Source organism: Mya arenaria, chromosome 6, assembly GCF_026914265.1.
Source record: "Mya arenaria isolate MELC-2E11 chromosome 6, ASM2691426v1".
Lineage (NCBI taxonomy): Eukaryota > Metazoa > Mollusca > Bivalvia > Myida > Myidae > Mya > Mya arenaria.
The window spans coordinates 57,768,128-57,794,767 of record NC_069127.1 but is presented as its reverse complement, the minus strand read 5'-3'; the positions used below and the strand labels follow the sequence as shown (position 1 = coordinate 57,794,767).

At 38.0% G+C, this 26,640-nt stretch overlaps 1 protein-coding gene across 4 annotated transcripts in view; it reads left to right on the top strand.

Annotated features, from left to right (window-relative positions):
* LOC128238912 (uncharacterized) overlaps positions 1–24,976 on the top strand; it is a 46,997-nt gene extending 22,021 nt beyond the window's left edge. For 2 of the 4 annotated variants that reach the window (XM_052955228.1, XM_052955227.1), the window contains 3 exons: positions 465–503; positions 704–901; positions 24,451–24,976. In XM_052955228.1, the coding sequence (XP_052811188.1) occupies positions 465–503; positions 704–901; positions 24,451–24,632 (419 nt within the window). In that variant the 3' untranslated portion in view covers positions 24,633–24,976. Of the gene's footprint in view, positions 1–464; positions 504–703; positions 902–5,552; positions 5,594–24,450 lie in introns of all 4 variants that reach the window. The other 2 variants (XM_052955229.1, XM_052955231.1) reach the window with 2 other exon arrangements.
* Positions 24,977–26,640: the final 1,664 nt, after the last annotated feature.

Sequence of the window (26,640 nt, the reverse complement as noted above, 5' to 3'; positions counted from 1 at the left end):
CAGTAAGAATACAAGAAATGTAAAATATCAATAAATTACTTTTAACTTTTGAATCTAGGAGGGAGTGCACTCGCTTAAATTGTTCAAAATGCAACAGTTCAGACTAAATTTAGCCAGATCTTTTCTGGGGGAGGTCGTCCAAGCTCACACATCACATTAAGAGCATATTATTTCAGCTCCGGTGGGAGGAGGTGTACGGTTATAAGTTCTACGTGCGCCACTCCAACTTCAAGTCCTTGATCACTACCTGCTTCCAATTAATGTCTGACAAATATTCAAATTTTTTTGGCAATTGGTGAACGCAAATAGGTTTTGTATTCTTCTTTATTTAATGTCACGTTGGGCCCTAGATTTAAATGTTATGAAATTGTTGTCCACATTTTAATTATTTAATTAATATATATTTAAAGATCGAAATATAACAATCTGCATTTGCATAATTTTTTTATCCCTTTCATTTTCAGCTGTGCAACAGCTCACATATCAGTTACAGAACGATCAAGGTACACAGTTTACTGATATATAAAAGCAAACTTTATATATTACTTGATATAACGTACTTTATGAAATACTTTCAATACCATATTTTGAGATTAATTTGCTTAACATGAATATAAACGTGAAAAGTAAAAAATGGGTACATTGGGTTGGGGATGAAATATACTGCTTTCCGTCAATATTGATAATTAATTCATTCATTTAGGCGATAAGACGCTTTCGATGTTTTTCGCAAAACTAAAAGATGACCAAAGACATCTCCTCTATTCATCTTTTGCGGACGTTTTTACGCAGCTTGTAGAAAAAAATGCACCTGAAATTGTTGGAGAAATACATCCGGACATGAAAGCTCTTCTTATCCATACCATCTGTGAGACCTGGAGGATTTTTGACAATCCTTATGGTATATATGCTTTTTTAAAATATTACTCATGTTTTGCTAATGACATAATCACTTTTTATAATTTTGGTTTAAAAAAGCGCTGTTAAATGAAATATCAACATCTATTTTTATTTATTTATGAAAAGTAATGAGACAAGTTTGTTGGACAACATTGGTATTTGGTCAAAATGTAGGTATTCAGTGAACTGACGTCGTCAACAATAACGATTAAATTGTGGTGTTCTTTAGAACGAAAACAGTGTGTTGTAACTATTTATTAATCAGATGTCCATTTAATTATGTAAAGGTGGTACAGCTCTGGCTATTTTAATTATACTGCCTGTTTGAGTTGACTTGCTGGGCTTATCAAATACTGTGATCTTAGCAGGAGGAATAAATGTTTCAAGTCATCCCAGTAAAATGTTATACCGATAAATTTCAATATTTCTTAATACGACATATCAAAAAGAAGTAATAAATTCTCATTATTGTTAGTCAGACATAAACATAAAAAAGCCTCACATTGAAGTTTCATTACTCTAACATCAGTCATGCTGAACTTACGGCCCTTCGTATTATCAAGGAATAAAATATTTGAGTCCTTTCTAGACAAATTCGGTAAGAATATTTTTTCGAATGGGCAATTTTAAATCGTACAGTATAGCGCACTGAGCACGAATTACAACTCGTGGCTTACTTAAAAGCTTCTTGTACAAATTCAAAGTAACTTGAAGCATTAATACATTGCATTTTCATATTGTGAACAGCACAGGAATTTTTTCCTCTTTGAACCGTTGTTGCAAACTTATCTTCCTTTTTTTGAAAAATTGACACATTTTGTCCGAGTCTCTTTTTGCTTGAAATGTCGTCTTTAGCCTTAAACTTTTTCCATATACGTAACATCTTAACCATGGGGAGACACCAGTATTTGAATGCGGCTTAATTAGATTTCAATTATTTACGCTACCGTTACGGTCAAGTGTTTTACTTCCAAGTAAAGGTGGTCGCGATTAATTTAAACTAAACTAAGAAGTGGCTAGTTATTTGGTTTTGCAAATGATGTTTGTTCCCTTGAATTAAAACATGTCCAGTGGATTCATACTATTATGCCTGCTGAATAGGTTAGTGAAAGAGTTAATATAATAATAAGAGTTTTCGATTGATGGGCAATAATTTCGAAATGAAAAATGCAACCTGGCTGTCTTGTCAAACTTGAACCGGATGGCATGACTGAAACAAGAGTGTTAAACGTTGGCTAAGATTGCATGCAAAATGCTTAAAGAGCAAATAACTTTTGAAACTTTTTGCCATTTCAAAGCCAATAACTCCAAAGTGAAAACAGCAATCTGGCTTGGTCAGGATGTTTATGCTATGAAAAATGTTTTTTAAATATTGGAATAGAACTGCTTTCGGCTTAGTGAAGTTTGTTTCTGCCCAGACATTGTCAAATCGTTCAGGGTAAACCTTATCGGCCCATAGTCATTGTCAGCAAAGTTGGTAAAACGTAGGTCAGACATTTTTAAGTCACTAAGTCAGTAAGAAGTATGATGAATTTGGGCATATTTTAAAATTCAATGGCAAAACAGTGTGGTCTGGGTAATCGAACTTTATCAAGATATTAAATCAATAAACTTTGTAATCATGTTTAGCACAAATTGGAGGCAAAATGCAAGAGAAAGTGAACGGCGGAAATGATATTATAAAAGAACTATGCACATGTTTTGCAATTTCGAGGGCCATAACTCAAACTTGTAGGAGCCAAACAAGAATGTCTGAAGATACAGCTCCACTTTGAAAATGCCGTTTGGATGTGGAAGTTCATCAAATACTACATATCAGGGACTCTTGACTCTTTATTTGAACCAGTCCAAACACTTTTAAGGACCAAAAAAGATTTTGAAAACTTGGAAATTACAGTTGTCTTACCGGATGTGTTTGCTGCTTTGAATCAATCAGGTACCTGTAGTATTTTGTAACTTAAAGGCCTAGTTTAAGGAATGTTTGGCATGACAACCCCCTGCTGTGCATCTCCTGCTAATTGCACTGATTTCCCATTAGTGGCCAATTTCTTCTTTATTTTTTATTGGCTCAGGGCCATTTAGAGTCCATTTCTATAATAAAATCTCCAAAACTGCACAGCAGGATATTCAGATCAGAGATCTGATAAGACAATAAGGCAATTAGATTAAGATCAATACACATAAGTTGTGTACAATACAGGTTTTTTTGGGGGAGGTCACTTATAGAAGGAATAAACTAGGCCTTGAAGTGAACAACTGTGATTAATCTTCGTCCGTCGCAAGTCTGTTAACGCTTGCTTTAAACGACATGTGACCAATTTCGATAAAACTTCGTATGAATAAGTCATCATTTCTATCGAAATTGCTAATACAACGTTATTACATGCAGAATTTCGCATCATCTGCTTAAATCTTTGGTTTGGTCAAAGTTAGCCAAAATGTTTTTTGATTGTTTTGTTTATTGAAAACTTATCTAAGGTTGGTGTTTAAAAGCAAGAAGCCAATACTTTTTCGCCTTCAGCCCTTCGGACAACTATCAGTAAGAAGTACATTTTGATAAATATGAAAACAAGACTTTTCGTCATACAAACTTTCTTTTTGCACAAAATATATAAACGATGGAAACTTAAATTTATATGCAAACCTATTGTGTGAAACATACGGTGTATTCAGTTAAAATACTAGAAATTAAATCCCCTTAGAGTTGAAACAAATATTTTTTCTTTACTCATTTTACGGGCGATTGAAATTTTCAGTCGACACATGACACATTTTTTTTATATATATATTTATTTCCAATATAATTAATACATTGAAAAAAATGTGTGTAGTACACATATTATGCCTAATTTAGGCCTTACCGCTTAGTGATTCCTTTTACGGACGGTTATCTAAATGAAAGCGGATATTTCTAAGTTTAAATTAAATTATTTCAATTAAAGAAATAACGTAAATATAAGGACCAACGTGCATTTCTGGGGCATTTACACGATTTGAAATGCCCTTGGCCAATCTGGCAAGCGCGCATTATCGGAATTGCCAGTTTAACTTAAGGCATTTTCATTCAGAATATATCCACAGTTTATATATTCACTGCGTCTTTTGACAGAAATGGTCATTATGTAACGTTTTATTAAAATTGCTATGATACCTAGGCTGTTCAACTCAATTTCTGGTGTAAAGCTACATCGATCGTTAATAATGTGATATCAAGGGGTTGTAAACTGCAAAAAAATATCGTGTAAGATAATAAAACATTCATAGCAGAATTGTGTTGTTTTTGCTCCAATAAATTGTGAATTACGTTTACTAAGGTAAGAAATGTAGAGCCAATTCAAGCCAATTCAAGCCTCATATTTTCCACATTAACGCTTATTCAACGTGTGTACATTCACCATACTACTTTCAACCTGTACGATGAAACATTTCAAACTCATTATTCGTCGTCTACACTATTTTCATTATTAACCACTTGATTGATTCTTATAAACATCATTGCGCTTGTCCTTTTTGGTTTAAAATTGTTTGGTTTATTGCTTAAAGTTACAGAGCTAATAACGGAACAGCATATCACCTTATAAACCACTATGGTTAGAGTTAAAAGATGTTTTATATAACATTTTCTTGTTCTCCTTAACCGAGTTTGCTCAAATTATGACTCAAACTTTGACCCCGGCCGTAGAGAGGTCACCTGTTTAATATGCATTTTTAGACTTATGCAAGAACAACTTTGAAAATTGTCCTCTCTTGAATCGCAACGACTGGGGCTTAACCGGTTTGAATCAGTGTTGAGTGGTCCTTGACCAAATTTGATTAAATTGTGACCCTGAGATCAAGACCCGTCCCCAAAGAGGCAACCTGTTTAAATTTGTAGACTGATGCAAGAACAACTTTAATAATATTCCTCTCATCAACCGTAATGACTAGAACTGAAATAATTTATACATTTAGCAATGTTAATTGGTCTCTTATCAATGTTACTGTGATATGTGTTGACAATGCCCGTCGCCTGTAGTGCATCGTCCGCCGTCAACTTTTCTTTAAACGACATCTTTTTCTTAGCCTCTTGGCAACTTTTAACCACACTCCACAAAGACTGCACAATTCAAAGGAATACAAAGAATGTCTTTGCCATTACAACGATAGGGAAAAGCTTTAAATGCATCATTGTAAAAAACCTAGAGAATTGATAATTGATATATAGCATGAAATAATGGCACTCCAACAAACTTGTTCAAGTTATGACCCTGGTGTCAAAGGTGACTTTGTCACCAAATACTTAATTTTGAAGAAACCAGTGATCCTTGACTAGCAAATGGGATCTACCTTAACAACTCTGACTTTTCTTACGCGTTGGCGACAATCACATGACAAGAAATGTTCCATTTTTGGGAGAAAAATGGAAGCAATTGAACCATTCGGTTATTCAAGTCTCTTGATAATGTAATCATTTAATATTGTAAAACCAGGCATTTCAATCATTTGAGCCTCCAGATATTTTATAAGTGGAAAACTATCTTCATCCATTTAAATTCTTAAACGTTCCTATCATGACAAACTACTGAAAATAAATGGTTTCGACTCCTTATTGATACATGCATATGTTTTTCAGAATAGTTTAATGGACAGTTCGCTATATTTTGTAATTGCAGATTTTTTAAAGCTGAGAGAAAGCGAAAAAAAGAAAAAATGTGTAAGTTGTTTATTAAATCATGTCAAACAAATAAGCTATAGGTGATAGGGGTCTGCTGATGGGACAAATATGGCATATTTACTTTGAGTGTTCAATATTGCATCTTACAATGAAACAAACAATTTTTATTTTCATTATATGCTTAAATATGATTTTAAGTCAGTGTGTGTATACCACGTAATAAATTGCATCATAAATGCTACGTCGGAAGGCAATATTTTGCTTCGATTGAAGACTTAAAACAATGATTACTTTTCATTTTCTTTACAATTTTGCATGAAACATAGCGCAGTCTATGCCGCTTATGGAGCCCCGCATTCGTTCTTTTACCAAATTTTGATTGAGAGTTTAGTTTCTTATAACAAACCTTTTCACGATACGGCCGTCTGACGGAGCACTGTCATAACATTGTTTTGGAAACAGGTTTGTCGAAGTGTTTGATGAAACTAATCACCTTATCAAACTCCGGTTATAAAACAAAGGTGGGGCTGTTTAAGCGGCATAGACTGGCCTTTGTTTCATTTAAAATGGTGTTGTAAGCGAAAAGTTATCATTGATATAAGTCTTTATTTTAATCAAAATATTGCCTTCCGACGTAGCATATATGACGTAATTTATCACGTGGTAAACACACACTGTAAATTGATATTATTGTTATAGAGTTTATTGTAGTTTTTCAGAAAAATGGTAAGCGAACTTAAATTTGTGACGCAGCCCTGTGCGTTCAGACATTTGATTCGGTAGCGTGGAGCGGGCTAAAATTTCAAAACAGTGAAAACTATCAAAATGTTATTTCACTGTTTATAACAAATAAATATAATTTGTATTTCACTGATAAATCTCCCACCCCGGTTCCAGAGAAGTAAAGCAAAACAACAGGTTCTTACTGGAGCTCTTTTGAAGCGGTATGCGTAGTTATAAACGCATTAACATTACCGTAAAAAGTATAGTTACATTTCAAGTTATTCTGACTCTTGAAAAAGCTCTAACCTGGCATAAAAAGAATTATAAACAAGTACTGACAATTAAGCGATTGCATATCATTTGATATTCACTTGCGGAAAGTCATATTGACCGAAGTGCAAAATATGAATATCAGATCATATTCATTAGCTAACCAATCAACAATATTTAGTAAATGACAAATTATTTTTAAAATGCCACCCTTTAAATCAGCTAAATTGATTCCGGAAATGTAAAAAGATTGATTCCCGTTTTTAGTCCCCAAAAATCAAGATGGTGATGACAGAAACTAGATACCAAACCTGCAAAACTTTAAAGTGATAGGTTCTTGTTTAATTCGCAAACAAATAGATATATAAAGAACAAATGAAGAACCAACGGGAAAAACAAACATTTTATAGATTAATAGAATGACATGTTATATTAAGCTCAAGTTTATAAGAAATCCCAAATGCTTATGATATATATTTTTCTACGGCGATGGCTTTGCCATTCATTTAGATAACTTTCACAGATTGTAAGCAAACAGATAATTTGTCTCCCATTTAAACGAATAAACCACCTCACCAAGACATATTACCTGGTTCTGTTTATATAAGAGAAAAAACACGGATCGGACTTAAATATTGCCATTTTGGGGAAACTGTTTTCAAGGAGCAACTCGGATCTGTTCATGAAAACTACCATTTTTGTCTGATTTGATATATAGAGATATAAAGACTCAATCGCACGTTAGTTCATGATACTGAATAATCTAATTGTTAATTGAGGTGTCTGAATAAGGCTTCAATAAAAAAGTTGAAAGGGAAACGTTACAGTAGCTTCAGTCATTTTAGAATAACTTGTTGGTCAACTGACAAGCACTAAGGATCAAATTAGCTGCTATTATCCTGATAAAATTTTACATACATGTCTGTATAAATGATTTGTGTGTCATTTAAAACGTATTTGTAAATGAAGAAGCGTACCGACACATTTTTTGCATTTTGTGGACATTTCAGCTGTAAATGTTTTACCAATACTTTTGTGAAAAACTACAGAAACAAGCCCAGTAGCAAAAAAATTAAACAAAAACCCGGTTTTATTGCACTGGTTAAACGCTAAAGTCAAAAACAAAAAAAATCAAAAACAAGAAACATGGAAGAACAGCACAAAACTCCACAAGCAGCACAGTGCATACATACTATATTGATGCGCCCCAGCTTTTCTAGTGTATTATTGTGACTTTTAACCATCAAAATAGGTACTTACCATATCCGTTGTGATTTTTTCGTTAACTTGTTTTTAACTGGTGAGGGCAATTTAGCAATTGATACAAATCTGGTTTATTAATGACAAGCAGACTGTAAAATTTAACTTATAACCCTCACCATTTTCCTAGTCTTGTAGCCGCAAAATTCATTTGCTGGACATTCCGGTATTCATTTAACCATTCCTTTTAATTGTTACTTATATGCATGCTAGAATTCTGTGAAGAAACATAGCAGTTGTTATTTTACCTGAACTCCTGTTCTGAGTTCAGTCATAGTTCATCTATAAATTATTGATTATTGTCAAATGATCACCACCATTTTCATATTAACATTAACATTTAATGTAAGTTGGTACATTTAATTGTTTTATACCAGTAAACCTTTAGGCTAAATTCCAACTATTTTATTGTTTACATTTACTCTAGCCGCCATCTTGGTTTTCTTAGAAAGGTCATTTGGGTCGACCGAGGTCACAGAGTTCCAAGATCATTTGTTAAGAATTTTGGTCGACCTTTGGTAGACCGAACTGGGTTTGATCGACCTGAGCGTCCGTTGGAGGGTCGAAGATTCTTTTTAGATTCATTCCAGCTCCATCTTCCTGACAGTAAAGTCCATGGTAAATTTTCGGACATTTTTCTAGTGAAAAACATCTAAATTTTCACTTAAACAGTTTAATACAAACTTTTATATATGGTTTACTAAACACTGTAATGCTAAGAATCATTTCCAGTTTTTTTTGCCTTATACAGCACTGATTTTTGTAGTTTTATTAGAAAAGAAACTTAAACTTTCATCTTCGTTGAAAACACAGTACATGTCGGTGGTGACTCATCATTCGGTTAATCTCTAACCATTGTGCTTCATTTTTGTGGAAGACAAGCGAAATAAGTACGATTTCTTTTGGAACTGCTAAGCTTCTGGGTGTCGTTTGATTTGTAGTTGTTTAACACTTTCAACTGGTATTATATTTAACCGATTGCAGCAATAAACAGTAAAGTGTTTTTGGTTTCGGGTTTTCTTTTAAAACCAGTTAAAACGGCACAGAGCAAACGGTCCTACATTTAGAAAGCGACTAACAAGAACACTGTCGATCGGGCACGCAACATTTTATGGTGGCAGCGGTGGGATTCTTTATTTATTTAAGAATCCTGTGATACGAACTCAGGTTATTTTTACGCTACTGATTTTTATAGACCAGGTTAAACAGAATGGCAACAATTGAATGCGAAAATGCTTCTAGTGACCCCGAGGTGCAAATTAACTTGAGAGCCAGCAGCAACCACGCGGACGGAAAAGATGTAATGACGGCAGGTGAAGACAGCGAACAACTAGTTTCATCTGACCAAGACACTGAACATGAATCACAGTCTGACACAGATTACAGGTATGTGGGGCGACGTTCTCGGGTGGGGCGTAGCAAACGAAGGGGGGAAACAAGGTCTGCTCTTGATGGTTTACAGGGAGCATTGAGAGATCTGGTGGCCGAGGTGAAGGACATACGTAACAGCCAGTCCGAGATTGAGGCACGCTTGAACCAACCAAAGTCAACCGAGGAGACCGGGCTGCATACAACGCCGAGTGCTCTAGCCAGTGACCCTCGCCTTTCAGCAAGCAGCCGCCCTTTCGTGAGCAGAGGCTACAATGATGTGTCAACAAACAGGGCAAACCTCAACGAGAACTCGTATGATCATAACCAGGGGCAACGAGATGCTCGGCATGGTGGGGACTTTCTTCAAAACTCTCATTCGCATTACCCAAATAATTATGTTAATTACACTCCTTCAGAACATTTCAGGCCCAGACCAAGGGATCAGGTGAAGGTGCCGCCATTTGACGGGAAAGAGGAGTGGAGAGTGTGGATTACCCGCTTCGAGACGATAGCTGATCGACTGAACTGGGGGAGTGAGTTGCGACTGGACCAGCTGTTGCAGCGTTTAGAGGGGCAAGCCGCTCAGTTTGCGTTCACTCTGTTACCGCCCGCCGTGCTTCACGACTATCGGGACCTGAAGGCAGAGCTAAACAGTCGGTTCAGAGTGGTAGAGACAACCAAGGCGTTTGCTGCGAAGTTCACACGCAGGAACCAACGGCAAGGTGAGACCATCGAGGCATATGCGGCAGACCTCAAGATGCTCTATGACCGAGCTCACCCCCACCGAGACCGTAAAACTAGGGAAGAGGATTTGGTGCGCCGGTTCCTTGACGGCCTGCTAGACGACGATGCGCGCTTTGAGGTAGAATTTCATAAGGAGCCCACCACTGTTGATGATGCTGTTTATCATGTTGCCACCTTTCTGCAAACAAGGGGCAGTCAGGATGACCGACGACCAAGGCGACCGATGCGGCGTACGACTGACCGCTACCCCACGTGTGATGAGTGGCCACCCGCAAGAGAGCAGCATACCGGAAGTAGTTTTAAAGGGGGCGATGCTGCCGTTGAAAGGCCGAACAAGCAAGTTAGTGCCAGTGAAGAAGTTCTCAACCAGATATTGAGACGCTTAGATGATCTGGAAGGTAAGCGGACAAAGCCGACTGTTGACAACAAAGGGAGGAAACGGGAAGTGGAGTGCTTCCGGTGTCACCAAAAGGGCCACTACGCACGTGAATGTCCGGATAACATCAACCAGCGAAACCGAAGCCATTTAAACGGTCAACGGAAGGAATCAAGCGCAGATGGCGATGTCCCTTTAAACGGGCAGGGACCAGCCCTTGCGGCCAAAGGGAGGTCCCAATAAGTAGTTTTGCCGGCCATACACCAGTGTTTTGTAGTGCAGAGGGGAAGCCCTGTATCAGTAATGGGTGGGTGCGCAGACAGAGTTCCAAAGCCCTTGCGGAGGGAGTGTATGTGAAGGGCTCTGTAAATGGACATTCTGTTACATTTACGGCAGATACTGGGGCGTCACGGACAATAGTGTCCACCAGGGTGTTCGAGCAGTTGGCGGTGGAGACCCGCCCATTGCTGGACAAGACGGCCAGGCTGGTTGGTGCTGGAGGAGCGCCAATTAGAGAGGCTGGACAGGCAAAGCTTAATCTTTGTTTAGGTCCTATGCAGCTGGTGGAGGACGTTATGGTTGCAGACATCGAGGACGATGCGCTGCTGGGGTATGACATCCTTAAGGGACGTAACGGTCAGCCTGCAGATATCTTATTAAGTTGTAACAAGATAGTACTAGACGGTGTAAGCATTCCTGTGTTTCAGATTGGAAAGGAGGACAAAACAAGGCGGGTTGTGGTAGCAGAAGATATGACTTTACCTGGCCAAGCAGAGGCGGTGGTCAATGTTTATATCGAGAGGTACGAAGCTGACGATAGAGACGTGGCGGCCGATTACGTAGTTGAGCCTACAGAGGCATTTAAAGAAAGGTATCCTCTGCAAATGGCATCAACGTTGGTTAACCTTAACCATGCTCCTACATGTAAGATCCGCATCCTTAATCCATTTCCGGCGGAAGTGACATTAAAACAGGATGCTGAGATAGGCGTGGCAGAAAAAATTGAGAGAATAGTTACAGTACTTTCTCAGGTGGAACATCAACAAGAGATTGAAAATTATGTTGCTGCACGCCGAGTGAACACTGCTTCAACTGTTGAAGAAACCAAGGCACGGGCTTATAGCACTAAAGCATCTAATCAGGTCCCCTCCCACTTAATTTCGCTGCTAAACAGATCAACAGAGGGCAAAAGCATTGCAGAAACGGAGGCTGTTGCTAGTATTTTGGCCAAATTTGGTGATACATTTTCTAAAGATGATTGGGACATTGGCCTAACCCATTTAGCAGAGCACTCTATTAATACAGGAGACGCGGTGCCCATAAAGCAGCGACCCAGACGGGTGCCCCTCGCCTACGCAGAGGAAGAAAAGCAAGCGATTGAAGACCTTCTTAAGAAGGGGGTTATTAAGAAAAGCACCTCCCCTTGGGCCAGTCCAATTGTTCTAGTACGCAAGAAAAATGGGTCAGTTAGGCCATGTGTGGATTATAGGCGGGTTAATGCGCTGGTGAAACCAGATGGGTTTCCGTTGCCGCGCATACAAGATTGCCTTGATGCGGTGGCAGACACACAGTATTTCAGTAGTCTTGACCTCACTTCGGGTTATTTTCAGATACCGCTAAAGAAGGAAGATGTCCCAAAGAGCGCCTTCGCCTGTAAATTCGGACAGTATGAGATGGTCCGAATGCCATTCGGACTAAACAACGCAGCTAGTACGTTTCAGAGAACTATCGAACTTGTCCTCCAGGGGCTCCAATGGGAAACGTGTCTCGTCTATATTGACGATATTGTCGTGTTTGGGAGTGATCTCGAACAACATTTAGGCAGGTTAGAAGAGGTTCTCTCTCGTATCAGGGAGGCCGGCCTAAAGTTAAAACCCGAAAAGTGCAACCTCCTTCAGACGGAAGTTCGCTTCCTGGGCCACATTGTGAGTGCAAAAGGGGTAAAGCCCGACCCCTCTAACATAGCCAAAATCATAGGGTGGCCGCGACCTGAGAACCAGAAGCAGGTGAAGCAGTTTGTGGCAACAGGATCTTACTACCGTAGGTTCGTGAAAGATTTTGCCAAGTTAGCGAGGCCTCTGATCGACCTAACGAAGAAGGACCGTCCGTTCCAATGGACAGTAGCTTGCGAGGATGCATTTATCGCCCTGAAACAAGCCCTGATTGGCCCAGATATTATGGGGTACCCTCTGAATGAGGCAGGAAGCTTTTACCTAGACACTGACGCATCCGGTGTTGGACTAGGTGCAGTGTTGTCCCAAATACAGTCAGGAAGGGAGCGAGTAATTGCGTATGCTAGTCGCGCCACAAATAAAGCGGAGCGTAATTACTGTATTACGGAGCAAGAGCTTCTGGCAGTGGTTTTCTTCATCCAATATTTTCGCCAGTACTTGCTCGGTAGGCGTTTTGTGGTGAGGACTGACCACCAGGCACTGGTATGGCTATTTAGTCTAAAAGAGCCAAGCGGTAAAATCGCCAGATAGATAGAGATACTTGCCCAGTATGACTTCACAATAGAGAACCGTGCCGGGAAAAGGATGGGGCATTGTGATGCACTTTCAAGATGCGATACTCCAAAAGATTGCAGTTGTCCGGAGGTTGATATGATGGAACCCCTCAAGTGTGGACCATGTCAAAAGTGCCTCCGACGGTCAGAGCTGATGACACTAAGAAGTCGACTGGGTGAGGAGCTCTCAAGTGACATTCAAGGTACCAAGCACACTCCTAATGAAGATCAGACCGATGTGGCTGTAAGAGCAGCAAGTAATCCAGATGACCAAGAGCCAAGTACATCAAAAGGTATTGTAAAACAGCCTAGGTATGGGGAGGGTCGTACTTTGCTATGGGCGGCCGCCCTGAGCAACGAAGACGTAGTCGCAAAGCAGATTGAGGATGGCCATATTAAATCTATACTGGAGGCCAAACTGGAGGGAAGGAAACCACTTCAGAGTGAAATGCTTACTGCAAGCCCAGAAACCCGCCACTATTGGCTGATTTGGGATAACCTTGAAATACACTCGGGTGTACTTTACAGAAGGTTCATTCGAAAGGACGGTAATGGTCAGATGTTGCAGCTTATTGCGCCTCACTCGATCCGGGCGGAAGTGGTCAAGCAAGCGCATGACGTTTTGACAGCCGGACATATGGGAATGAAGAGGACCAAGCATCGAATATTGCAAAGCTACTATTGGTTTTGCCTAAAGAGTGATGTGTCTTTGCACGTGAAAGGCTGTGACATATGCGAGTCTGACAAAAAGCCTCCAAAACCCCCGCGTGCCCCTCTTGGCCATATAGGGGTAGATGCCCCAATGGACGTCCTCGCACTGGATTACGCTGGACCATTTCCGGTTACAGAGCGGAAAAACAGGTATGTACTGGTGGTCACGGATCTATTCTCAAAATATGTTGAGGTAGTTGCAGTTCCTAACCAGACAGCTGAGACGTGTGCCAGCGTGCTGCTCAACACAGTAGTAAGTAGATGGGGAGTGCCATTGGCATTACATAGTGACCAGGGGGCTGCTTTCGAAAGCAAACTTATGAAAGAGCTTTGTTCCTTGCTCGAGATACGAAAGACAAGAACAAGTGCTCGAAATCCACGGTGTAACGGCCAAGTTGAACGGTTCAACCGGTCTCTTCTTAAAATGGTGCGGTGTTACCTTGCTGAAGAGCAAGCCGAGTGGGATCTACACCTGGATGTGTTTGCTGGAGCGTACCGCTCAACTCCACATGAAGCGACTAAACTTTCGCCAAACCTGATCATGATTGGGAGAGAAACACGTCTCCCAAGTCAGATCATGTTTGGCCATGTAAGGCCTGAAGAGAGCGTAGATGACTTTGAAGTTGACTTTGTTCTCAAGACGCAAGAGAGGTTTCGACGAACACATGCTATGGTCAGGGAGCAACTTCAGAGAAGTGCAGCGCGAAGCAAAGAGATCTACGATGCCCGGTTGTCATTTATACAATATGATGCTGGGGACATCGTATGGTTTTTGCGTGAGAGTCGACAGGTAGGTGTGACCCCCAAGTTAGAAAGAGCATATGACGGTCCTTTTCCTATTGTGGAAAAACGTTCGTGTGTCAATTTGGCAATTCAACTCGATCGCGAGGGTACCACTAAAGTGACACACCATAATAAATTGAAGCCGTACTTGGGTCACCGAGCACCCAAGTGGGTTAAGTCGGTCGCCGCAAAAGCTAAGCGAAACAGTAAACCGCATTGTCCGTCCCCGAACTGGGTAAAGTAGAACATCGAAACTAGCGCGCCCGCTGAGTCACCACCTTTAATCTAGCTGTTTTAAAGACCATGTCCATGGACGTTTTTTTTCAATATTTTTCAGATGCACAAGTTCTCCAACGGAGGTTTAGCCTATAAGTGTAATCACTGCGGCAAGGTAGACCGGAGGGGCAGAGTCTTTGGCCATGTCCTGAAGGAACATGTTCCAGAAAACCGAGTGCCCTACTTCTGCACATTATGCCAGTTCAGGAGTGAGGACCGAGAAGTCTTCCTGGGTCACATGGCTAATTATCGACGCCACTTGAGTGCCATTGCTGGAAAGAAGAACATAGACTACACCAGAGCGTTAATCAAGTCTCCTAATCCATACTTCGTTACCCAAAGAGACGTGACTCCGATTGACCAGGACGTGGACGGGGTATTCGCTGACCAGGAAGAGCATTCGCTGCCAAGCTGGCTCGAGGAGGTACAGCCATTAAGAAGAATACCGACATCTTCACAGGTACCAATCACGCAACCGATGCCTTCAACACCTCAAACACCTGTTCAGCTCGGTACTTTGGGCTCATGGTTCACCTTAGGCCAGCACACTGGTTTTCTCAACAATTTAGAGTCGCCAGTGAGGAACATTCTCGTCACCACCCTTTCCCCGATGCCATTCAACCAGCCAACCTCCCCTCTTCAAACCCCACCCCGTATTGTTCAACCGCACCCAACATATTCTTTCCTTCCGGTTCCACCAACATTTTCAACCGGCGCTGACACTACCTTTCAAGGACAGCCTCAAGTCACATCTCAGCCACCATCAAGCGCAGGGGAAATCCCAAACAACCAGCTCTTGGCATACGTCACACAACTTACTGGGATAGCCCCAGCTCCGACCACTTCACGCCAAGCAACCCCTCAGCCGACGACTCCTAATCACAAGCATGCCTTTATTGCTACACCCCTGCTTGATGAGCGAGTCGACATACACCTGTCAGAAGCTGAGCTGAATGACCCCCTGCTCCTGCAAGACAATCAACCAACGCCTGCGCTGTCTACATTCAATATAACGTCTACCGGTGTGCAGTCAGACATCAGTGTTACAGAGGCAGGGTCCCAGACTGAACAGGACCCAATTGTGTTAGCTCTCAGTGAAGGTTTCAACATCCTCAGGAACTCAATGGACGAAACCACCAAGGCATGCGTAGCCATCTCGAGGATTTCCACTCTTATGCTGGACGAGATGAGGCGGGTGGAGAGGCGCCTATACTCGATTTAGAGGAGTCTATCGGATCGAAGAGAGCGGGAACGCATTGACGCCCCTTCAAGAAATTTGAAGAGAAAACGTAATGAGGAAAAGGAAAATATAAATCCAAAATAACCTAACTGTCCTTCTAACTTACATGCCTTGTTTACCGCCATCCTCAGTCGCCCCTCGTAGTGGGGCCCGCCCAATGCTGGTTCACCACGCGAGCATTTGGCGGGTACACGACGCGCCTGCTCGGAGAAGTGGGTCCACGTAGCACTGGTGTGGTGCTACCTGGGTATTCGCTGGCTGCGCGTGGGCGGCCAGTCCGTGTATCACATTTGGGCGTTGGCAAGTGTTACACGGGTATGGCCAGGGACCACATATCCGGCACAGGAATACCGATTACGCTAAACCAAACAAATTTTATGGACTCGAAACAATTTTTTTTAAGTGTTGTTTTTGCTAAGACAGTTTAAAACATTTTAAGAATATAAAACGTGTTATATTCATATACAAACAAAACAGAGGACTTTTATTAATTGATGTTCTAACAGTGAATTAACATTTTAACCCAATGTACTTGGGTTGTGTGACTAGGGTTGATGGACATTGGACGTTATTACCTGATCTCATTGAATGTGTATGCTACAGTTATTAAGTTTTTGTGTTCTTCAAAGTTTATCTAAGTTGTGATTATAAAGTTTAACGGCAGCAGGAGCTTAGCCTCTCTGTCGAGGGGGTATTGATGCGCCCCAGCGTGTATTATTGTGACTTTTAACCATCAAAATAGGTACTTACCATATCCGTTGTGATTTTTTCGTTAACTTGTGTGTTTTTAACTGGTGAGGGCAATTTAGCAATTGATACAAATCTGGTTTATTAATGACAAGCAGACTGTAAAATTTAACTTATAACCCTCACCATTTTCCTAGTCTTGTAGCCGCAAAATTCATTTGCTGGACATTCCGGTATTCATTTAACCATTCCTTTTAATTGTTACTTATATGCATGCTAGAATTCTGTGAAGAAACATAGCAGTTGTTATTTTACCTGAACTCCTGTTCTGAGTTCAGTCATAGTTCATCTATAAATTATTGATTATTGTCAAATGATCACCACCATTTTCATATTAACATTAACATTTAATGTAAGTTGGTACATTTAATTGTTTTAAACCAGTAAACCTTTAGGCTAAATTCCAACTATTTTATTGTTTACATTTACTCTAGCCGCCATCTTGGTTTTCTTAGAAAGGTCATTTGGGTCGACCGAGGTCACAGAGTTCCAAGATCATTTGTTAAGAATTTTGGTCGACCTTTGGTAGACCGAACTGGGTTTGATCGACCTGAGCGTCCGTTGGCGGGTCGAAGATTCTTTTTAGATTCATTCCAGCTCCATCTTCCTGACAGTAAAGTCCATGGTAAATTTTCGGACATTTTTCTAGTGAAAAACATCTAAATTTTCACTTAAACAGTTTAATACAAACTTTTATATATGGTTTACTAAACACTGTAATGCTAAGAATCATTTCCAGTTTTTTTGCCTTATACAGCACTGATTTTTGTAGTTTTATTAGAAAAGAAACTTAAACTTTCATCTTCGTTGAAAACACAGTACATGTCGGTGGTGACTCATCATTCGGTTAATCTCTAACCATTGTGCTTCATTTTTGTGGAAGACAAGCGAAATAAGTACGATTTCTTTTGGAACTGCTAAGCTTCTGGGTGTCGTTTGATTTGTTGTTGTTTAACACTTTCAACTGGTATTATATTTAACCGATTGCAGCAATAAACAGTAAAGTGTTTTTGGTTTCGGGTTTTCTTTTAAAACCAGTTAAAACGGCACAGAGCAAACGGTCCTACATTTAGAAAGCGACTAACAAGAACACTGTCGATCGGGCACGCAACAATATATAAAAAATAGGTATGTTTATCAAAGATTGTTAGGTATCGCCTTGGAACGGTCAGTAAAATGAATCCTAAATAAAGAAACAACGTAAAAGGTAAATATTATCAAAGTATGCATTAACTTGAGGAAACTTAATAATAAAACAAATAATAATAAACTTATAGGTACACCCCATGTACTTCAATAATTAGAGATCCTGACTCTATCTGCAGACGGAGGAATACAATTCAGAGAACTTAATGCGAAAACTTTTCAAAGATACGATGCAGTCATTGTTTGAAACTATGAGCAGCACACACAGTCTGCCTTATAAAATAAAAGGTTTAAAACTGTGTGATCATAGAGTTTCATAATATAAAAACATCATTGTACTTAAACTGGGAGCAAATAAAGAAAACATTATTGAAAATAAAAACGACATATATTAGCTAATGTTTTCTTCCAAATGATTACCTGTGTAAAATATTTGAAGAAAATGACGTCAAATGCCAAAACACTCCGAGTCAGCCAAAAAGGTTTTAAAGATAACATGAACTTGCAAAATTTTCATAAAATTAAAGGACTGAAAGCTTGGTTATGTAAGGATGCTATATTCAACCCCATATTTTGTTTCAGGAATTCATCTTCAAAAACTAAAAGGCTTTTCAAACTCTTCAAAGTATTGCCTTTATAACCACGGTTTAAGTAAAATCCAAGTAATTCATTGGGTCTATCTGCCAAACTACCTGCTGATTTTTTTTTCTTTAAAACATCACCATAAAGATCGGGATGAACGATTCTATTAGCAATCAGCGATTTAAAACTGCTATTTACTTTGATATAAGATTATTAAGACCATTCACAAATTTTGAGAAAGTTTTCCTTAATTTATAATATCTGTAACCCTGTTTTAGAAGTTTTTCCGTCATAAGTTTACTACGAGAGCTGAAATTTTTGACATCTGTACATATTCTAGCAAATATTATCAACTTTGCAATAAAAACACCATATGATTGTGAACTAGGAACATCTCCATCTAAAGGAGGGTAATTAATTATTTTAAAATTAAAATCCCCACGTTTACCTTAAAGATTGATACTCAATATATCTTCCTTTACTTCGATTTGCAGATTTACATAGGATTCTTTTAAATCAGATGTATCAGATTTATTAAGTTGCAATTGTAAATGGTTTATCGATTGAATATTATCTGTAAACACAGGATTATCCAAACTCAGAATATCGTCAATATATCTGAAAGTGCTATTAAATGTATCATCGTAAACTACATAGTTCCTTGTGACATATAAGTACATTTAAACAAATCAAATTATAAGACATAAGGTAATAGCACATAGAATGGATCTTATTATGGATCTTATAAGGAATATATAAATTTCACAATGTAAAGGAGAGATGAGAATAGTGGTATAAGTCTTAGATACAATATCTCATTGCATTTAATGCACTGAACGTACCTTTGAAGCTTCGTATACATATATATATATATTTACTTAACATAAAAAGTTCAGATCTATTTTCTGATGACAGTATCTGTACAAGTTTAAATATGCTAGGTCGTAGTCTATAATAACGCTTTATATATTTTTCTCTAGTTTGTTGATAAAAAGGATAAATAAGGATAAAATGGAATTCATGTTCGATAACACGTTATAAATTTGGCATACACGTAAATGTCTTTCAATTCTATTTTCGCCATACCTTCCTGTTATGGACCCTTCGATTATAAGCAGACACGCGTATTGTTTTAGCTTGTTTAGCAGCAAATCATTAAATTCGGGTAGTTTCTCTATTAAACCCGATCTATAATGTTCCTTTTTATCTACGTTCCAGGAAATTTTCTCATGATTCTATTCAATATTTGGGTCTATACCATTCGTATTACACTTGACGTTAAACGATAACATTGCATGGTCACTGTACTCTCTAAAGTCATGGATTTGAAGCTATTAAGGCGAAATTTACCTATCCTAATAATAGATAGTCGATTAAGCTCGCTCCGTTTGTATTAAAACAAGTAAAGTTCCCTACCCCACAATCAGAGCCTAAGCGATCGTTTGCAATTTTAAGGGAAGTAGCCTTGCACATATTTAATAATCTATTACCTTGCTTGTTACTTCCCTTGTCCAGTGAAAATCTTTGCAACGGATTATCTAGCTGGTAATTTTCCGCATCGGTATCTGGGACATATCTATCACAATCAATGAAATCCGGTTTACAAGAAGTTCTCGCATTACGATCCCCTGTAACGAGTATAGTACCAAGCGACTGGAAATGACATATATCAGTTTCGAGACTATCAAATAGATCATCATCTACAAAGTTATTATTTGGGGAGCTATCGCTCCATAAGTATACAACTGCAATAAGTACATCACGTTCTAGTCTAAAAAAGTTTCTATCAAATTTTAGCCAAATTATCGTATCATGTACATTTTTCACTACGAATAACCCATTTTTGATATTTGATCGAACATAAATAACAGTCCCACCTGAATTACGCTTGGCATTTCATTGCCTATATTTTCTGTAAAAAATAAGTCATAGCCTGTAAGATTTAACTTACTAGTTTAACTTGTCCACGACTCCAAAAGAATGACTACATCATATTCCGTTATTAATGAATCAAAGTTTTTATCCTCCCGTTTACTAACACTAAGTCCATTACAATTCTAAAACCAAACACTAAGCACGTCCTCCCTCCCCGTCCTAGGCATCCCTCACCGGTCTCCCGCTAACGCACAAAGTGTCATTCGACACCCACGCTTGTTTGCCTGCGTCCCTCTCTTCCCTCATCTTCCTTTAAAGGCGTTTCCTCTTAGCTACGATTTCCGGTGGAAATTGTTCCGAAATATAGTAGTTTGTCGTCTTAAGTTGTTACTTTGACCACGAACCAACTCCTTGTTTCTGAAAAAACTGAACATATACATAATCTGTCTTCCTGGTTTCGACCCCTCCGTTCCCGACGCTCCGGTTGGCCTTCCATTTTCCGCTCCATTTCCGGTCGCTGCTCCCCTCATGATTGCTCCTTGGTTAGCCTATTGTTCCGGAAGTGATGGCGCAACCCCAATACGATGAACCCATTCTAGTTTTAAATTGTCAACAACATCCTGAGCCATTTTTAGCTTCTCCAACATAAATTTCCTAACAATATGGTCCATTTCCGCAGGTTTCTCTCCTAGTACTTCCGGGATGTTCCCTAAAATAAGTTATTTCGCATACTCTCGGATTTTATATAGTTTAAATCATCCTTTATTTTGGCATCGTCTTTCTCAAGGTCGGCTATTTTCCTCTAAGCTTCGTCTACGTCAATTTCTACCGATTCTTTTTTGTTCTCAGCTCTGTCAACCTTCTCCATCGTTTCATTAGCTAGCGCGTCGATGTTCGTCCATAGGCGCTTGAGTTCGCTATCAAAAGTGTCAATTATTTTCTCCAGACCGTCTAACGGTTTCAATTGTTGATCCATATCGTTCAGTTTGAAACACATTTTTCCAAGCAGCGCTACGATGTCGGCGTTTGACGGCCCCTCTGTGGTACTTCCGGGATGTGATGACATTGTTTGTGTCCCAGTATTTGACTTCGCCTCTGTATCACTCTCACACTGTTCTAGCAGATCAGAACGATTGCTCGTAGAAATGTTAATCCCTCAGCTTTTGTCCGTTGATTTTCGCTCACTTATATTTAGGTCCGTGCTCTCCCATGAATTGTTCAAATTTACTCGTTTACTCAAATTTATTTCATCATCACTTTCACTACGTTTTTTTTCTTTTTTCTGCTTTTTGAACTCAAATTAAATCATATTAAATGCATTGTTTTATAGTATATTAATAATAATATGATTCTCTATCCACTGGTATAATTTATGAAACATTCCTCAATTTATAACATATTTATTTTACAAACAAATGTTGAGCTCCAAAAAATACGTCCTATCACCCTTATGTCCCGCTATTAAAACCTTTATCAACATGAGAGAGATCTCTAGACTTAGATAAATTCAACATATATTCACTTTCATAGCAGTATAAAAAGAGGTCTGCAAGTAAAGGTGCATAATTGGCACCCATTGGAATGCCAAGTGTTTGCTTATATAAACATTTACCGAATTTTAGAAAAGAATTATTAAGTACAAAATTTAAAACTTCAATGACGTTTGTGCATGTTCAATAGATATATTTATCTGAGCGATCATTTGTTAAAAAAGCTTTTTTATCATCAACTGCCATATAAGTAGTTTTCTACATCGTAAAAGTTTTTTCGAAAAGAGGAGTTTTAAACACTGAGACCTTATATCGCCGTCTTTCAAAATCATTAACTAAATCTAAAGAATTATTGATAGACTAAAAGAGATTAATTCCAGGATTCTCATAAACTTTGCTGCAGTATTTTACATGAAACTTAATAGCAGTTAAGCAGGATGTTAGTAAAATTGAAACTTGTTTAGTAGAACAAGAAATGGAATTAACAATAAATCGTGAATTATACGGATTTTTTTGGCATTTTAGGTAACCAGTGTATTGTATCACGATCTCCATTCAGCAGAACTCGATATTTATCATTAGAATCAATATGAGTTTTAATAACACTTTCTTCATCGAGTTGGCTAGGAATGTAAATGCTAGAAGATTTAACTCTTCAATTATAGTATTAACTTAATATAAACGTCAAACTATGATTACATTATCAGCTGCTTTGTCAACTAGTTCAAATACCAGTTTTTTATGTAGAGATTTAATATCCACGATCAGCTTTGGATTTATCGAAATAGACTTAGGAGGGGGGGGGGGGGGGCAATGGATTATTGTTGAAAAACTCTATTTCCTTATCTATTAGGTACAATATTTTATTTATCCACGGCATTAAGGCATTAAGTTCTACCCCTTCTCTTTTACACCAGCTTTTACAATATTTGGATAAAGTTTCTGTCAATTCTAATTTACATGTATGGAAATTAATTTCAGATGCTATCCGGTATTAAGGACCTTTTTTAAGCAGCTTTCTAAAGAGATTGTTTTTAATAAAATTAAAATCTCCTGTAACAATATGTCCAACAGGGTTCGTAGCGGTACATGGAGTTAATACAATCTCAAGAAGAAGGTGTATTTGCAGAAATGTCATCTTCTGCTACTACTTTATTATAATTGAATATGAAATTTCGAATAGGCTTTTTATATTTGTAACACATTATTGGCCCTTCTTTATTCTTAAAGTATTGTAGAATACATTTTTCTACATTATTATTCTTGAATGAACCATTTAAATTGAGAAGATCTATACCCTTGTTGCTTAAAGAAAGTTTGATACGATATATTTTATGTGTATCGACATTCTCAATAGTGGGATGAAGGTAATGTTTCGTAAAACCATTAACGAGCACATTCATACGTTGGATCTGTTCTCAAAATAATATTATCCGCTTCCTTATCAATTAAGCGTAAAGAAGTTACTAAAAGGGAACATAAAGTAGAAAGAAGTCGATGTTAGCCGTTTAGTTACAGAATACTATTACACTGTTCCATATCAATTGTTTAATGCTGTTTTCTTTTAATGTTTCCATTAAATCTCTTGCCATGTGATCTTGTCTTACGATTTCTGTCTTGAAATAATGAAAAAATATCAATATTAATACATTTTGAAATATTACCTACATTAAATATGTTATCATTGAGTCCAAGCGGATATGGAGTTTGCAAGCGTTTAATCAAGTCAAATTCTGCGATGCATCTTGCTTTAAATTTATAAGAATTACTTTCTTTATCTGTAAATATTAGATGTTCTAATGGATGAATGGTCAACTTTTTCAAACTATGTTCAGTCTTGTAAAAATGTTGATATAGAAAATTTAAGGAGTTATTATTTTTTTAATTCTATATTTAAAACATGTTCACGTAATCGTGCTTTCAATTGCCCCCCTGTCTGTCCTACATACTGTTTTCCACAAGTTTCTACATTTCAAGTTAGAACATATATAACATTAGATGATTTTCAAGGGACGTTTTCTTTGAGTAAACAATGAAACGTTCTTTTATTTATAGAAAATGTAATATTTCGGCTTCTTCGAAGAAAAGAACAGCAAATAATTTCCTAGAATTGCACGTTGAAATTTTAGGAAACAAGCCCCATCGTAACTTTTGCATTATTGGTAATTCTAATGGAGAGACTACTACTCTTAAATTATTTGAGAAAATTTATTATTTGAATCTGAATTATAACTTACTTGACAAGTCTTAACTAGATGTAAATTCAATCTACGAATATTTACTACAGGTGTCTTTTTAAACAGTTCAGGGAAATGATGTTGATTCAAAGTTAACGAAGCCTGCCGCCTATGTATAGGTTTTCAGAGATACTTTTCCTTACAATTATATCATTTTTCTAAACAGTTAAAAGTGAAAACATAAATAATTTGATACATGTACATGTAATAACAAAATGCGCCTGAAGCATTTATTAAAATGTCGTTCTATTGTCCCCAGGCGTTAACAAACATGTATTTCTTAAAAACCGGTGACTTCTTGTAATACAATGTATGTAGTTTCGCAAGCTTGTTTGATATATCTTCCAGTATTTACCTCGCATGTCATCACATTGCTTGATTACCTAATTTTTGTTTATGAGCATTGATACTCATGTAAGCGTTGTAGGGCCATGTTGGCCCTTTTGTTTCCAGTGTAATGCAAAGTGGTTTATTAACGTTGTCAGTCGGAACCAATGTATCCTCGCGATGCCGTCTAACTCGAATAACGTCAGCATAACTAATTTTTGTATATTTTCAGATGAAGCCACAAAGATTGACTCGAGCTCAATGATGTGCGTATTGGAAATGCTGAACCAAAGGTTGGTTCCCTTAGAAGAAAAACAACAAGGTGACAGTGTTCGCAAGAGTCTTGAATGGAATTTAAGAAAAAGTCAGCACAACATACACAATGCCGGGTTAGTACATGTGCTCCGCAAATAGTTGACACATTTTATGATGGGGCAAATATATGTGAGTCTTAAAGCCGGTATTCAATGTGAATTACGTCAGCATCCTAAGTCTAAATATAATAACATTAAACTTACCGTACCAATTTGAACTATTTCTCATGGAAATGAAACAACTTATTTAATCCAGTAAATGTGAAAAACAATTGCGGCTCTTGAAAGGAGTTGTTAATTATCAGATTCGTTTTTTACTTTCTATTATTCTTGATTCTTTTTGCGAACACATGAAATACTATTTTAATTTTGAGATATGGATGTGGTATACGTATGCGGCTTACTAACGCAGTTAGCATGTATATGGAAAACCGGCGTTATGCGTCGATGTATTAGTGGATTTTACAGTCAGATAGTAACATAAATTCATGTCTTGTCTAATGTGTAAAAGCATTTTATTAAAATACATGTTTGTATGTTTTCGAAATGAAGGTGTAATTCAAAGAAGATGAAAACAGTATCTTGTAAACGTGTATGTTTACTTATATATATTTGGCAAACTTTCTTAACAGACTGTGTATGTTTTTGCAAAGTTATGAGGTAAATGTCTTCTGCTCATTTTCAACAAAAATTGGTAGGGTTATACAATTACATCGTCTCATTCAAATCACTCAATAAGTGTCTTATTTAAATACAGAGGTGACAGTCATATCAAGTAATAAAAAAGCTAAGCATATATGCGATAGCTTTCCCAGTATATCGTAAAATCGCGTTTCATTTTTCTATTTGTAACGTTGAAATACGAATAACTTGGAATTATAATATCCATTTATTTGCACTACCAATATGAAACAACAAGGAATGAAATAGAGACAATTTTAATATTTAATAATAACGTTATAATTGAAACACATGTAGTTATATACGGCGCACGATGAATTACAATTGTGTTTAAGGACACAATTGTCTACAATTCGTGCATAATTAACATTTCTTTAAATGTTTTAATGGATTTTGATACCTGATTCAACTGACGATTCCGGGAGTAGAGTAGAGCTTTTGCAGTCGAAAGATTTTGAAAATCCTGTTGAGGATTTTACAATCGGCAAACTGGGCGGAAAGAGCTTGACAACGGATGAACATGAAAAGCTGACGGCGATATTTTCGACCAATATATCTGAATCAAAGAAGAATATAGCCCGCTATCATTGTGAGCCATGCTTACAAGATAAAATTAAAGTTCAATACGTGGTCAAATGCAAAGACTGCGACGAAATGCTTTGCTCGGATTGTGCCCGAGTTCATAGGAACTCGAAGATGTCCATAAATCACGTTATAATACTAGGTAGAGTATTTCATATACCATCGTTTGAAATAATAAGTTTTATATACTTTATGGTCAGGCACGCTTGTCGAATGAATATTTTTGTAATGTTGCTAGCTCAATGTCAACACTATTTTGTGATGCCGATAGAAACATATTATATATACATATAATTGATTTAATATTCCTCAGGTCATAAGTCAGAAAAAGCCAAACAAAGGAGAAGGAAAATTACTCCAGGCCAGCACATTCCAGTCAAATCGTCGGATTACTCTAACTGCTGTATTTCCGGAATGATTCTCTTGTCTGATGACATACTTCTATTGACAGACTGGAACAATAACAAAGTAAAGTTTGTCGACTTACAGAGGTTGCTCGTAGTTTCTCAAATCGATCTGCCAGGTCAGCCATGGGACATTTGTCAAGTAACTGCTGATGTAGTCGCCGTTACCATTCCCTTTAAAGGTATTCAACTCCTAAAGGTAGAAAGAAGAAAGGAAATTGCACCCTTCGAAACGAAAAACGAACAACTGCTTGAACTAGAATCCAATTTTCCGTTAGATGAAGATTGTCGAGGCGTTGACTATTTTGATGGCCAATTCATTGTGTCATTTTATCGAGGGAAGGTAGCAAACATAAACGTTGACGGTAGCGTGACTCGCCAGATTCAAAAAGATGACTTTGGTCAGCAGTATTTTGAGTGTCCACTTCGCCTAAGAAAGAT